Below are 14,988 nucleotides of genomic sequence, written 5' to 3'. Positions count from 1 at the left end.
AGCATTGTTAGCTACAGACACCGGGGTGTCAATAGCATTGTTACCTACGGACAGCCAGGTGTAAATAGCATTGTTAGCTACAGACACCCGGGTGTAAATAGCATTGTTAGCTACAGACACCGGGGTGTCAATAGCATTGTTAGCTACAGACACCAGGGTGTCAATAGCATTGTTAGCTACGGACACCCGGGTGTAAATAGCATTGTTAGCTACAGACACCGGGGTGTCAATAGCATTGTTAGCTACGGACACCAGGGTGTCAATAGCATTGTTAGCTACAGACACCCGGGTGTAAATAGCATTGTTAGCTACGGACACCAGGGTGTCAATAGCATTGTTAGCTACGGACACCCGGGTGCAAATAGCATTGTTAACTACAGACACCCGGGTGTAAATAGCATTGTTAGCTACGGACACCCGGGTGTAAATAGCATTGTTAGCTACGGACACCCGGGTGTAAATAGCATTGTTAGCTACAGACACCCGGGTGTCAATAGCATTGTTAGCTACAGACACCCGGGTGCAAATAGCATTGTTAGCTACGGACACCAGGGTGTCAATAGCATTGTTAGCTACGGACACCCGGGTGCAAATAGCATTGTTAGCTACAGACACCGGGTGTAAATAGCATTGTTAGCGACAGACACCCGGGTGTAAATAGCATTGTTAGCTACAGACACCCGGGTGCAAATAGCATTGTTAGCTACAGACACCCAGATGTAAATAACATTGTGACCTACGGACACCCAGGTTTGAATAGCATTGTTAGCTATTTGCACCCGGGTGCAAATAGCATTGTTAGCTACAGACACCTGGGTGTAAATAGCATTGTTAGCTATTTGCACCCGGGTGTAAATAGCATTGTTAGCAATAGACACCCGGGTGTAAATAGCATTGTTAGCTACGGACACCCGGGTGTAAATAGCATTGTTAGCTACGGACGGGCCGGGTGCAAATAGCATTGTTAGCTACAGACACCCAGGTGTAAATAGCATTGTTAGCTACAGACACCCAGGTGTAAATAGCATTGTTAGCTACAGGCACCCAGATGTAAATAGCATTGTTACCTACAGACACCCAGGTGTAAATAGCATTGTTAGCTACAGACACCCAGGTGTAAATAGCATTGTTAGCTACAGACACCCAGGTGTAAATAGCATTGTTACCTACAGACACCCAGGTGTAAATAGCATTGTTAGCTACAGACACCCGGGTGTAAATAGCATTGTTAGCTACAGACACCCAGGTGTAAATAGCATTGTTAGCTACAGGCACCCAGGTGTAAATAGCATTGTTAGCTACAGGCACCCAGATGTAAATAACATTGTTAGCTACAGACACCCGGGTGTAAATAGCATTATTAGCTACGGACACCCGGGTGCAAATAGCATTGTTAGCTACAGACACCCGGGTGTAATTAGCATTGTTAGCTACAGACACCCGGGTGTAATTAGCATTGTTAGCTACAGACACCATGGTGTAAATAGCATTGTTAGCTACAGACACCCGGGTGTAAATAGCATTGTTAGCTACGGACACCCGGGTGCAAATAGCATTGTTAGCTACGGACACCCGGGTGCAAATAGCATTGTTAGCTACGGACACCCGGGTGTAAATAGCATTGTTAGCTACAGACACCCTGGTGCAAATAGCATTGTTAGCTACGGACACCCGGGTGTAAATAGCATTGTTAGCTACGGACACCCGGGTGTAAATAGCATTGTTAGCTACGGACACCCGGGTGCAAATAGCATTGTTAGCTACAGACACCCGGGTGTAAATAGCATTGTTAGCTACGGACACCCGGGTGTAAATAGCATTGTTAGCTACGGACACCCGGGTGTAAATTGCATTGTTAGCTACGGACACCCGGGTGTAAATAGCATTGTTAGCTACGGACACCCTGGTGTAAATAGCATTGTTAGCTACGGATACCCTGGTGTTAATAGCATTGAAAATCAAAAATTGTTCATCTGCCAAACATTTTTTAAACTAATCAATTAAGCACTTTTATTATAAATTATATAAAACATATCATCATTTAAAGAACTATAACCATCAGACTGAGTAAAGCTGTTCACTCTCACGGACAGGTAATATATTTGTTGTTGATCTTTATCATCTGAACTGTTGTTTTAGTAATAAACAGATTTGAATATTAATTTTTATTAGTCACAAGCTGCAGACTTTAATCATCTTGGTTTATTTAAATTATTATTAAGATTAGAGTTGAGGCAGCGTTGTTTGTTAAATTATAACCAGCGTTATCAGTCTCTCTTTCCAGCTGCTGAACTGAACTGAGAGGCTGTTATGGTCCTGACGTCCTGCAGGGGGCAGTGTTTGTGCATGAACACTAATACAAAAATTAAAAAATTAGTTTAAAATACAAGACTTTAATTAATATTCAAAAAACAACAACATTCAGTTTAAAATAAATAAAATATAAACAAACTATAAATGAAACAAATGTGACTTTCCTTCAGTGAGTCTCTGATCTCCTGGTCCTCAGGCTGTACCGAGGCTGACCAATCAGAGGAGAGGATGAAGACAGACAGACAGAGGGACAGAAAAGCAGAGGTCAGAGGTCATGCAGAAGGTCATTTATGGTCTTCCCATCTGATACATGTACATTCATTCAATGTTTCTTATTGATCCGGTGACCCCTGTAGTTAACACTGTACTGCTAAGAACTTCTAAACAATAAAAAAGTCCCATTGTTTATTTTAAAACAAATATGATTTTCTTGACCGTACACAGAAGTGCAAGAAGTAGGCTACTCAGATCTTGTACTTGAGTAAAAGTAGAAGTACTCAGATCTTGTACTTGAGTAAAAGTAGAAGTACTCAGATATTGTACTTGAGTAAAAGTAGAAGTACTCAGATCTTGTACTTGAGTAAAAGTAGAAGTACTCAGATCTTGTACTTGAGTAAAAGTAGAAGTACTCAGATCTTGTACTTGAGTAAAAGTAGAATTACTCAGATCTTGTACTTGAGTAGAAGTAGAAGTACTCAGATCTTGTACTTGAGTAAAAGTAGAAGTACCAGAGTGTATGAATACTCTGTTACAGTAAAAGTCCTGCAATCAAAATGTTCCTCAAGTAAAAGTAGAAAAGTATTAGCATCAAAATCTAGTAGCGACAGTAAAAGTAGTCATTGTGCAGATTGGTCCATTTCAGAATAATATATATATGATATGTTTTATAATGATTGATCATGAAAGTGTTCTCAAAGCTAGTCTGAATGACTTTGTATACTGCAGGGTAGCTTGTGGATTTACTCCAGGTGGAACTAAAGTCTGATTTAACACTTGGTTATATTTCACATCATTCATCCAGATCTGTAAAGTTACTAAAGGTATTAAATACATGTGTAAATGTACACCAATTACCTTTGAATTGTAGTGGAGTAGAAGTACACAGTAGAAAACAAATGGAAATACTCAAGTAAAGTACAAGTATCTCAAAATTGTACTTAAGTAAATGTACTTTACACCTATCACCGTACATGCACAATGAGAACTGAACATGTAAACGGAAATGAAATGAGCTGGCCCATCGAGACGGAGCAATTTCAGTTGGGCAAAGATGTGTTCACAAGCAGGAATGTGGCACTCAAAACTGCACAAGAGATATGCAACTGTATGTCTTTTTTGCAGCCCTTTATTTTATCTTATGTCTTTTTAATGTCTGTTGCAAGAATGCCAAAGAGGAACTTCCATTCCCTGTAATGAAATAAATAAAGTTTCCTAATTAAATGCAACATGTGTTGACTATGTGTACATGTGAGATTCAGAATCAATAGTTTATATTTAGCTTTACCCGTTGGTCCTCGACCAGGATGCTGTACACCAGAGGGCCGGAGGAGGAGGAGCGACGCGGACGCCTGGCCGGACTCACTGAGGCATTCTGGGTAGTGGCAATCAGCACTGATGCATTGTGGCTAATGTTGGGCTGCAGCGTGGTGTCAGCTGCAGAGCTGTTCACTGTACTGCTGAGAATACTGTCATTCGTCCAACCTGCAGAACGAAGAACAAACTTACATTGGTCATACAAGACAGTGACATCTTTTGATGTATTTATTTGAATTAACCTCACTATTTATAACTATTCATTTCTATTTATCATATACTATTCACACACACACCTATGTGCCTTTTACATTATCGTGTGTCCTAATTATTACAACGTTGTATACTCTACTTTATGTTCAATATAAATAAATTCCAGTTTCTTACAAAAATTATGCACATGTGAAATTTGCGAGAAACACAACCAAAGAGGCCCTGTTACGTTTTCGTTGTTTTCCCATTTCCTTTAGTGTGTTATAGTTTTGGGCTCCTTTGTTTACTTCCTGAACATAATAACATCACTATGTAACACTCGCGCTCCTATTGGCTAGCGCTCCAACACATTGTATGTGATATAGGCTAAGGGGCGGGACATCTCTAAGCAGTTGACCAATCACCACAGTGGTGGCCAGCTAACCAATCAGAGCAGACTGGGCTCTGGTTTCAGACAGAGGGTGAAAAGAGGTGCTGCAGCACAGGCAGTATGAGAACAATAAAGAGCTTTTTGAACATTAAAGTATGGAGACATGTCCCAGTAGAGACACTACATACTGATATACACCTGAACATCAGCAGGAGAGGACTCTTTAAAGTAGAGACACTACATACTGATATACACCTGAACATCAGCAGGAGAGGACTCTTTAAAGTAGAGACATTACATACTGATATACACCTGAACATCAGCAGGAGAGGACTCTTTAAAGTAGAGACACTACATACTGATATACACATGAACATCAGCAGGAGAGGACTCTTTAAAGTAGAGACACTACATACTGATATACACCTGAACATCAGCAGGAGAGGACTCTTTAAAGTAGAGACACTACATACTGATATACACCTGAACATCAGCAGGAGAGGACTCTTTAAAGTAGAGACACTACATACTGATATACACCTGAACATCAGCAGGAGAGGACTCTTTAAAGTAGAGACACTACATACTGATATACACCTGAACATCAGCAGGAGAGGACTCTTTAAAGTAGAGACACTACATACTGATATACACCTGAACATCAGCAGGAGAGGACTCTTTAAAGTAGAGAAGAGGTGGGACTGACCCATGAGAGAGAGGGTAGACTGATCTGTGATGTCGGTGGGAGACACCAAAGTGCTGCACTCCTCCTCCTCTTCTTCTTCTTCTTCTACTATTTTTATTTCCTCCACCATGGGCACCTCATGTCTTCTTCTGCTCCCTGACCTCCTCTGGAAGAGAACCGATTGGTTAGTTGGATCAAACAGGAAATAACGTTTTCCTCTGTGACATCACTTCCTTTTGTTCTCACCTTCACCCATAACTGATTCTTCTTCTGCTGCTGCTCCCCCAAACTCTCTGCAGACAGACGGAGTAATGAGTGGCTTGGAAAGACATTACAAATGTAGAATAAGATACACTCCATTTATCCCCTGGGGAAAATTGGATTTTAAAAAAGTTGCTCCATTCAAGAATACAAAAATACATAAATCTGAAATATTAAGATTTGAAGTAAAAATGTGCAGATCTTACTTAAGTATCTAATAACAAATATGTAAAAAGTTGGTTTAATAAAGTATAAATGTATGATATGTAGTGTGTTCATTTGAATGATATTAATGCTGCAAACCAGATTATTGCTCAAGGCAAGGCAAGTTTATTTATATAGCACCTTTCAGCACACGACAAAGTGCTTTACAAAATAAAATAAAAGACATTGAAGAATAAATACAGCAGAAACACATTATATAATGACATTTTACCACAGGCATTAAAAAGCAAAGATAATAAATTAAACACAACAGTTATACAATACATGGATAAAATGCATACTGCAGTACGAATATGAACTGCTCAATTAAAAGCAGCGTCAAAAAGATATGTTTTCAGTCTGGATTTGAAAATAGTCAGAGTTTCAGTTTGTTCCAGATTGTTGGGGCATAATAGCCAAGCGCTGCTTTTCCATGTTTAGTTCTTACTCTCTGAACCGTGAGCAGACCCGACCCAGAGGACCTGAGGCACCTTGATGGTTCATAATGATGCAGGAGATCGTTAATATACTTTGGTCCTAAACCATTTTCTGATTTAAAAACAGTGTAAAGATTTCAGAACCGGACTGATGTGATCCACTTTCTTAAATGTTAGTGAGGACTCGAGCAGCAGCGTTCCGAATCAACTGCAGCTTTCTGGTGTTTTAGTGAGCCCTGTGAATACACTATTGCAGTAGTCGAGTCTACTGAAGATAAAGGCGTGGATAAGCTTTTCTAAATCCTGTTGTGACATTAGTTTTTTAATCCTAGATATGATCTGGTGATAGTATGCAGACTTAATAACCGTTTTAATGTGGCTGTTAAAATTCAGGTCTGAGTCCATCACTACACCCAGATTTCTTGCTTTGTGAGTTTAGTCTGCCGACTGAAGCTCTGCGATTACTTTTAAATCGGTCCTTCAATGATCTCAGTTTTTTGTTTGTTCAATTGGGGAAAGTTCTGACAACATGTGTTATACAGTAACGATGCTAAAGCGATGTTAGCATTGCACAGCCAAATAATGTTCCAGGTTATATGGCATTAGTTTAGTAATATACATGCATAATATTATTATTACTGGCTGCTACTATTTTTGTTACTATTTCTGGTATTACTGGCTACGTCATTACTTTTACTTGTTGATTTCTACGTTATAAAGCAGCTACTGATCTGGGGCCGTATTCACAAAGGATCTTAGGGCTAAAAGTAGCTCCTAACTGGCGAGTTTAGGAGAAACTCCTAAACATAATGGGCGTGTCAGTCTTACATTTAGGACTCCTAATTGTATTCACTAAGAGCAATTCACAAAGTATTTTAGGCCTAAAAGTAGCACCTAAGTCTGGGAGAGCTTAAAAGTCCTCGAGAGGACTCCTAACTCAGTAAGACCTATTCACAAAGAATCTGAAAATGGCTGCGAGACTAAATGTTTTGGAGACAATGGAAGACTGTGAATTGATCAAGAGATATAGGCTAAATCGTGAGGGTATCAAACTTGTTGTGGAATTAGTGCGGGATGCAATATCATCCCGACTAACAGGAATAACCCGATTAGTCCGGAAATAAAATGTTTGGCAACACTACGATATTTAGCAACAGGGAAAATGCAACTTTGCAATGCCGACGATTTAGGAATATCGCAACCATCAGTCAGCCGTGCCATAAACCAAACCATCAACGCGCTCTCTAGACCACATATCATCCAACAGTTTATCCGGTTTCCTTTGGACAATCAACAACTACACAGGATCAAAGCCAACTTCATGGCAAATGCAGGTATGCCCTGTGTGGTCGGTGCTATTGACGGGACGCACATAAAAATAATTGCGCCATCAAAAGATGAGGACGTGTTCGTCAATAGAAAGAAAGTACATTTCATCAACACGCAGATTGTTTTCATTCATCATGATAGGGGGGCTTTAACGGCGGTATGGGCTGTTATTGAAAGTGTTGAAGTGCTGGAAATATGCTCATTGGATAATAGTTTGCAGGGTGCTTTTAATTGCCTCCTTGATTTAATGCAATTTACGTATTTTTATTGTTTGCTCTCTCTCTTTAACGTGCATATACAACGTCATTATCGTGGTCTGCACAAACTTGTCATCATGCGTGTATTCTGCTAACTGCACTGTCCATAACTATTTGATAGGAATACATTTCTAGCCTAGGCTATTTCCTTGTTTTTCGGTGATTTAGTGGGCTCGTTTGTGGGATGTTGCGGATGAGTTTCACCGAGACCGCCTACTCTGAACAACCAATCACCGTACTGACTGCTTCTAAACTCATGCACGAGAATCGACGTCATCCATAGCAACGGCGCGTCACTCTTAGTTCACTCTTAGTGATTTATCCTTAGTATGAGTAGGTCTCAGCGGCTTTGTGAATAACTTTTAAGAAAAAACTCCTACGTAAAATGTTTTAGCGCGAGTTAGGAGCACTCCTAGCGGTAAGATAAAATGCTTTGTGAATACGGCCCCTGTTCTACCTTGGATGTTCACCTATTTGATTGTTATTTTATAAATGTGTGTTTGCCTCTTCATTTAATGTGTTATTAGTCTGCTAATTTATTTTGTCTTTATCTGTACTGTCCGCTTTGCACTAACAACGGACATTTCTCGGCTGCTGGACAAATACAAAATGTTGATGCCTGATATAAATGTATATTTATAAAAATATTTAAGATTTATTTCCCAGTTTACAACATTTCTTCTTGTTCTTCGTCTCACCTGCATGCAGCAGCGCCTCCTTCAGCTGCCGCAGCACCTGCAGACTCTGCTGCACGGGGTCTCTGTACCGAACACACACCACCAGCAGCACACACACACCAACACACACCATGAAGCGCCGCAACACACTCACATACACACTGACCAGCTCCTACACACACGCACGCACACACACACACACACACGGTTATGACGACAACACACAGCTACAGCAGTACTTCAGAGACTCAGGTGAAAGGTGCTGACCATGTGTTTGTGTTCAGGATGATCCGAGTTCATCACAAACTGGTAGATCTTCCTCTCCAGGAAGACATTTAAAACACACCAATGTCAACAACATCAACCTAAACAAACAGACACAGATCAATAAGGTTTATCAATCAAACACAGATCTGAATAAACATATTGGCCACTCAGTGCCAAAACAAACTTGACCAGTAGGTGTCTGAGAGGAGAGGTGAAGAGGAGGGGTTTCCTCTCTGAAGGTGGTGATGAGGAAGAGGAAGAGGAGGAGGAGGTGTTACCTGTCTGAGGGTGGAGGTGAGGAAGAGGAGGAGTTACCTGGCTTTGGAGGAGCGCTGCGTGGCGGTCAGGAGGAAGGCGGTGCAGAGGGCAGCAGCGTTGTAGCAGCAGGAGCTCAGGCTGTGAGCCTCCACCATCAGGAAGCTCTGCAGGAAGGTCACTCTGTTGAAGAGTTCAGACAGCGCCACCTGCTGCTGCCTGGAGGCGCCGTTCAGCTCCGAGAACACAGAGCGCAGGCCTGACAGACAGACGGGTGGAGAGAGAGACAGGTGGAGAGAGAGACGGGTGGAGAGAGAGAGAGACAGGTGGAGAGAGAGACAGACGGGTGGAGAGAGAGACAGGTGGAGAGATACATGGGTGGAGAGAGAGAGAGACAGGTGGAGAGAGAGACAGACGGGTGGAGAGAGAGACAGGTGGAGAGAGACATGGGTGGAGAGAGAGAGAGACAGGTGGAGAGAGAGACAGACGGGTGGAGAAAGAGACAGGTGGAGAGAGAGACAGATGGGTGGAGAGAGAGGCGGGTGGAGAGAGAGACGGGTGGAGAAAGAGAGAGACAGGTGGAGAGAGAGACAGACGGGTGGAGAAAGAGACAGACGGGTGGAGAGAGAGACAAGTGGAGAGAGAGACGGGTGGAGAAAGAGAGAGACAGGTGGAGAGAGAGACAGACGGGTGGAGAAGGAGACAGGTGGAGAGAGAGACAGACAGGTGGAGAGAGAGACAGACGGGTGGAGAGAGAGACGGGTGGAGAGAGAGACGGGTGGAGAGAGAGACAGACGGTTGGAGAGAGAGACGGATGGAGAGAGAGACGAGTGCAGAGAGAGACAGGTGGAGAGAGAGAGAGACAGGTGGAGAGAGAGACAGACAGGTGGAGAGAGAGACAGACGGGTTGAGAGAGAGACAGACGGGTGGAGAGAGAGACGGGTGGAGAGAGAGAGAGAGACAGACAGACGGGTGGAGAGAGACGGGTTGAGAGAGAGACGGGTTGAGAGAGAGACGGGTTGAGAGAGAGACAGGTGGACGGGAGGAGAGACAGACAGGTGGAGAGAGAGACAGGTGGACGGGAGGAGAGACAGATAGGTGGAGAGAGAGACAGGTGGACACGTGGAGAGAGAGACAGGTGGACAGGTGGAGAGAGAGACAGGTGGAGTGACAGACAGGTAGACAGAAAAACAGTTTGAGCTGGGTTAAGGCTAGTGACCCATTTTTGGCTGCTTTTTTTTTTAATACAAAATTTGCTTTTTGCTACCAATTGTTGTACTTTTATCACCAACCAAGGTAACCCCCCCCCCCCCCCCCCCCCCCCCCCCCCCCCCCCCACCACCTTATCATCTGAATCTCCTCCTAGAGCAAGCATTGTGTTCTGTTTAACCAAATTTCTCTCAGAGGGACGTGGGGAGGGGCTCCTTATTTTCATCTAAAGTAACAGACAGAGAATTAGCACTTTGGAAACAGGGCTGAAACAGAGGGGATTATGGGTAATGCTGCAATGATCTGTTAGGTGTTTGGAGCCAAACACTTCAGAGACATGTTTTGTATATATCTGAGAACTATAATATATTGAGGAAAAACTGTATAGGGGACCTTTAAGGCTCTTTCTGTGCGTGTTTGTTAGCCCAGTGGATAGTCTTTAAGGCTGTTATTTTGACAATGTATTTTATACCCTGGGTAGAATCTTGCAGGGTGACTCTCAGCTCCTCTCCGTTGTCAAGGATCTCCTTCTGTGCCTGTAAGGCAAGGGCCTGGGCATCAATGAGTTCCTCAGCCATCTGCCTGGTGGACAGAAGCTGCTCCGCTACACCTTCTGAGCTCTCCGTCAACCTGAGACACACACACATATAAAAAGTGTATAGGGGTGTGGGTTGCAGGGTTCGAATTATAAACTGAGCTCTATGGGGGTCTTTAAAACTAACGCATGCGCGCGTGTGCGCGCACGCACACAGTCACAGGCATAAGCCGCGTTCACACCGCAGTACTTTTCCCACTTTAGTTCCGATATAGTTCCGAAATGTCGCGTTCACACGAAAAAGAGCCGGAACTAAAATGAGTTCATGAGAACCTTTTTACCCCTTTTTCCGTCCCTGCTAGAGAGCAGGGACTTTCGTGGGACAAAAAGGTTCCTATTTGTGATTGGCTGGGCGGATTGCAAACCACGCCCCGTAAAACTCAAGAAAGGTTTGGTGAAGCCGTCATTTTATTATCCTAGCATTAGCATTATTAGCATTAGCCCAGCGCAGAAACGCAGAGGGACTGACTTATGGAAACACAAAATAAAACATCGGAGCGGTGGAGATGAGGAGGTGTCGGCGTTCTGGAGATTTACTCGGAAGGCTTCAGTAGAAGCCAGTCCCCAACTCCGGGGACTTCCGGCCGGGGACTTCGGGTGGCAGTATACGGCATGAAGTTGTTTGTGGCCTGCCAGTAAACCCAAAGCAGAAGAAGTGACGTCAGAGGCTTCATTTGCCTAATCCACCCCCAGGGACTTATTCCGGTGTGAACGCGATCTGTACTTAGTTCATCAAAACTAAAGAGTTCTGATGAACTAAGTTCTGATGAACCTTTGTGGGGAAAGTACTGCAGTGTGAAAGCGCCTATTGATTGCAATAATGTATTGCGCACCTTGGAGGTGCAGACTCCAACTGATGGTATATTGCTTGCGAGTATACAATTGGTGTCTGATGTGTTAGGGCTTCAAGATAATTACAAAATCTCAGGAACTCTGTACTTGTGGAGCGTCACAAACAGCGCCTCCGTTTATTACGTTTTACTCTCTCTCCACAACTTCAGGACAGACTGCGCATGCTCAAACACAGGAACTCGTACACAATCAATAACAACGTAAGAGCTATACAAATGAAAGAAAATACAAAAAGCTCTCACAGATAAAACGAGAGAGAGACTGACTTCACTGCTAATTACGTGCACACACACACACACACACACACACACACACACACACACACACACACACACACACACACACACACACACACACACACACACACACACACACACACACACACACACACACACACACACACACACACACACACACACACACACACACACACCCCTCCGTAGCAGCAAGGTTAGTGCTAGCTGTCACGCTAGCAGGTGCATTTTGGTTTTCAAAAGCTGTTTTTTGTTTCGTTGTGAGAAAACCAAAACTAGCCAGGCTTGTAGACCCCGTCGGCGACAATGGCCTTTTTTTGGGCGGCATGGTAATCGCCTGCTAGCCTACGGTACTCGTAGTATGTATGTGTGTATCTTGTCAATATATTTGAATGTCTGTTGATATAACGGTTCATTCTTCAGGGCGCGCGCAGCACGTTCACAGCCTCAGAGGCATAGATTGCGCGATATTTTATTGCGCACCTTAGAGGTTAAGTGCAGGCATATTGTCATTCAAGAAAGAATATGATGCGTAGTTCTTTTGGAAAACATTGTTTTGTTTGCCTATTTACCTCGTTAACGTAAATAATACTCATTACATTGAAAAATGCATTATTTGTGATCAAAAATAATGGTTGTTGGTAATGTATATTAGCGACCCCCACAGATGTTTGATTTCGCTGGGTCTGTGGGAGCTCAGGCCCCTCCTTATGGGAGCTCAGCTCCCATTGGCTCCCACGTAACTCGAACCCTCTCTGTGTGTGTGTTTGTGTGTGTGTGTGTGTGTGTGTGTGTGTGTGTGTGTGTGTGTGTGTGTGTGTGTGTGTGTGTGTGTGTGTGTGTGTGTGTGTGTGTGTGTGTGTGTGTGTGTGTGTGTGTGTGTGTGTGTGTGTACAGGTACGGATCACAAATGGAGTGAATATTTTACATGTTACATTATATTGCCCACACACATTAGATCACGACTCCATCACAGGGCATTTTACTTTTTAATGTAGCTTTTTTATTTCTCTGGCGAGCTTACAGATATTTGTCTTTACTTACAAAATACTCCTTCTGAAAAAAAAGAGGTAAAACAAACCCTGATATTACAGAGATATCATTGACTGAATAAATGTTGCTGTTAAGGAGGTGTGTGTGTAACAATTACATTTAGAGTTTTTTTTTTTTTTTTTTTTAATTCAACGGTTTACATTACTATAAAGCTCAATTGCTGAATGACAACGTTTTAGGTTAGGTGTGTTTCTGTGTGAAATGCAGTGTGTCAGATCCAGAGATGGCAAAAGTACTCACATCCTATACTCAAGTAGAAGTACAGATACTCCTTTTTAAAAATACTCTAAAGTAGAAGTACTGACTAAACTTCTTTACTCAAGTCAAAGTAAAGAGGCTTTGAAATGTACTTCAGTAAAAAGTACCCATAACTAGCAGCTGTTTTAAAGAGTACCTGACCTCCCTTTAAATTAATAGAACAATAATGTCATTGTTAGCTAATGAATGTTTCCATGCTGAACAACGGCAACATGACAACGTTTTCATTGGTCCCTCTTCTTTAGAGAAGAAAAGGAAATTATGGATACATGGATCATGTTCAAATCAATAGGCACGCAATGACTCTAAATAATAATGATCACGCCACCAAACACACATTCAGACTAAAGGAACCAGCCTGTTTGGAAAATGTGAGAAGTAGAAAGTACAGGTATTTGGGTTCAACATGTAAGAAGTAGAAAGTACAGGTATTTGAGTTCAACATGTAAGAAGTAGAAAGTACAGGTATTTGTGTTCAAAATGTAAGAAGTACAAAGTACAGGTATTTGTGTTCGACATGTAAGAAGTAGAAAGTACAGGTATTTGTGTTCGACATGTAAGAAGTAGAAAGTACAGGTATTTGAGTTCAACATGTAAGAAGTACAAAGTACAGGTATTTGTGTTCAAAATGTAAGAAGTAGAAAGTACAGGTATTTGTGTTCAAAATGTAAGAAGTAGAAAGTACAGGTATTTGTGTTCAAAATGTAAGAAGTAGAAAGTACAGGTATTTGTGTTCAAAATGTAAGAAGTATAAAGTACAGGTATTTGTATTCAAAATGTAAGAAGCCAAAGTAAAATAAGTAGTGGGGTAAAGTACTGATGCCAGAAAAATGTACTTAAGTACAGTAACAAAGTATTTGTACTCTACTACTTCCCACCTCTGGTCAGATGTGTGTTAATTCCGCTGCTCGACACAAACACCTGTGTTAATGTTCCTGGAGTCTCACCTGAACATGGTGTTTTCCGCTCGGCTCTGCCAGGCTTCAGACTGCAGGTGTTGACAGATGGAGTGTGTGTGTGTGAAGAACTCAGTGTAGGCGTTGAAGGCCACGGCGTCCATCGCCCCTGTACAGCTGCTGACCTCCGACCCCTCGGGGCATGATGGGAAATCCCTGCCCGAGCTGACAGACAGAAATCATTTACTGTCAATGTAACAGACACAGAATTGTGCAATGAAATTCAGTCATGAGACTATTTTTTGCAAATAAGACGAAAAAGGAAAAACAGCAGAAAGAGTGTAGAGGTCGTGTTCAGGATTCTCACAGTATGAGGAAAGAGAATATAGTTTGAATAATATTCAATATAGAAAAAAATCCCTCAATGTCTGAAATGTTAATGACAGTTAAATATGCACACTTCCCAATTTAACGAGCATAACATTTCATTACGCTTCAATCCAAATTGACTTACAATAAGTGAAATACACCAACTGCAGGTACATTAGCTTCAAATAAGCCACATCAATTTAGCATGTGATGAGAAATGGAAGGTCAAACGGGAAGTGTTCATCCAGGAAACTTATCTCATGTCCTTCAGGTTATTTAATATCTATAAGAATAATTCAGATCAAATCAGATCATTATGCATAAACCCCTCGTTCAGAGCCTGCTGACTGACTTACCTGCTCAGGTGACAGAAGGTGAAGCTCAGCGCGATGCGGCTCTGGCTCTCTGACGTCATGTCCGTGCAGCGCGTGTCCAGGTTGTCCAGAGCTCGCGCCCAGCACCCTCCGTACCTGGGCTGAGTCGCGAGGCTCTGCACGCGCCGCAGCTCCGCCATGCCTCGCGCATCAGAGTCCGGACCGGATCCGGGGGGGTAGAGCGCGAGGAGCACCGAGCCGCCGCCCAGCAGCAGCAGCAGCAGCAGCGTAAGCACCTGAGCTGCCATCTTCACCTGTCTGAGGCTCAGCCAATCACAGAGCTGGAATTGTACCCGGTCAGAGGTCAGCGAGAGGTCACGAGGTTTT

At 42.8% G+C, this 14,988-nt stretch overlaps 1 protein-coding gene across 2 annotated transcripts; it reads right to left on the bottom strand.

The window, feature by feature from the left end:
* Positions 1-5,360: 5,360 nt before the first annotated feature.
* LOC307036525 (uncharacterized protein) lies at positions 5,361-14,988 on the bottom strand. 2 transcript variants are annotated; one of them, XR_013807378.1, is made up of 7 exons: positions 14,644-14,988; positions 13,970-14,143; positions 10,483-10,640; positions 8,862-9,060; positions 8,547-8,644; positions 8,301-8,362; positions 5,361-5,407 (listed from the first exon to the last, which is right to left on the bottom strand). XR_013807378.1 is itself a non-coding variant. In XM_079676919.1 (6 exons), exons 1-5 carry the CDS (start codon positions 14,907-14,909, stop codon positions 8,560-8,562), a joined length of 882 nt encoding a protein of 293 aa, XP_079533045.1. In that variant the 5' UTR covers positions 14,910-14,984; the 3' UTR covers positions 8,312-8,451; positions 8,547-8,559. The 2 variants fall into 2 exon arrangements, 1 of the variants encoding a protein (XP_079533045.1); XM_079676919.1 differs by lacking the exon at positions 5,361-5,407 and having other exon boundaries at positions 8,312-8,451; positions 14,644-14,984.

Source organism: Notothenia rossii (assembly GCF_949606895.1).
Source record: "Notothenia rossii genome assembly, chromosome: 4".
NCBI lineage: Eukaryota > Metazoa > Chordata > Actinopteri > Perciformes > Nototheniidae > Notothenia > Notothenia rossii.
This window is presented reverse-complemented; position numbering and strand designations above follow the sequence as displayed.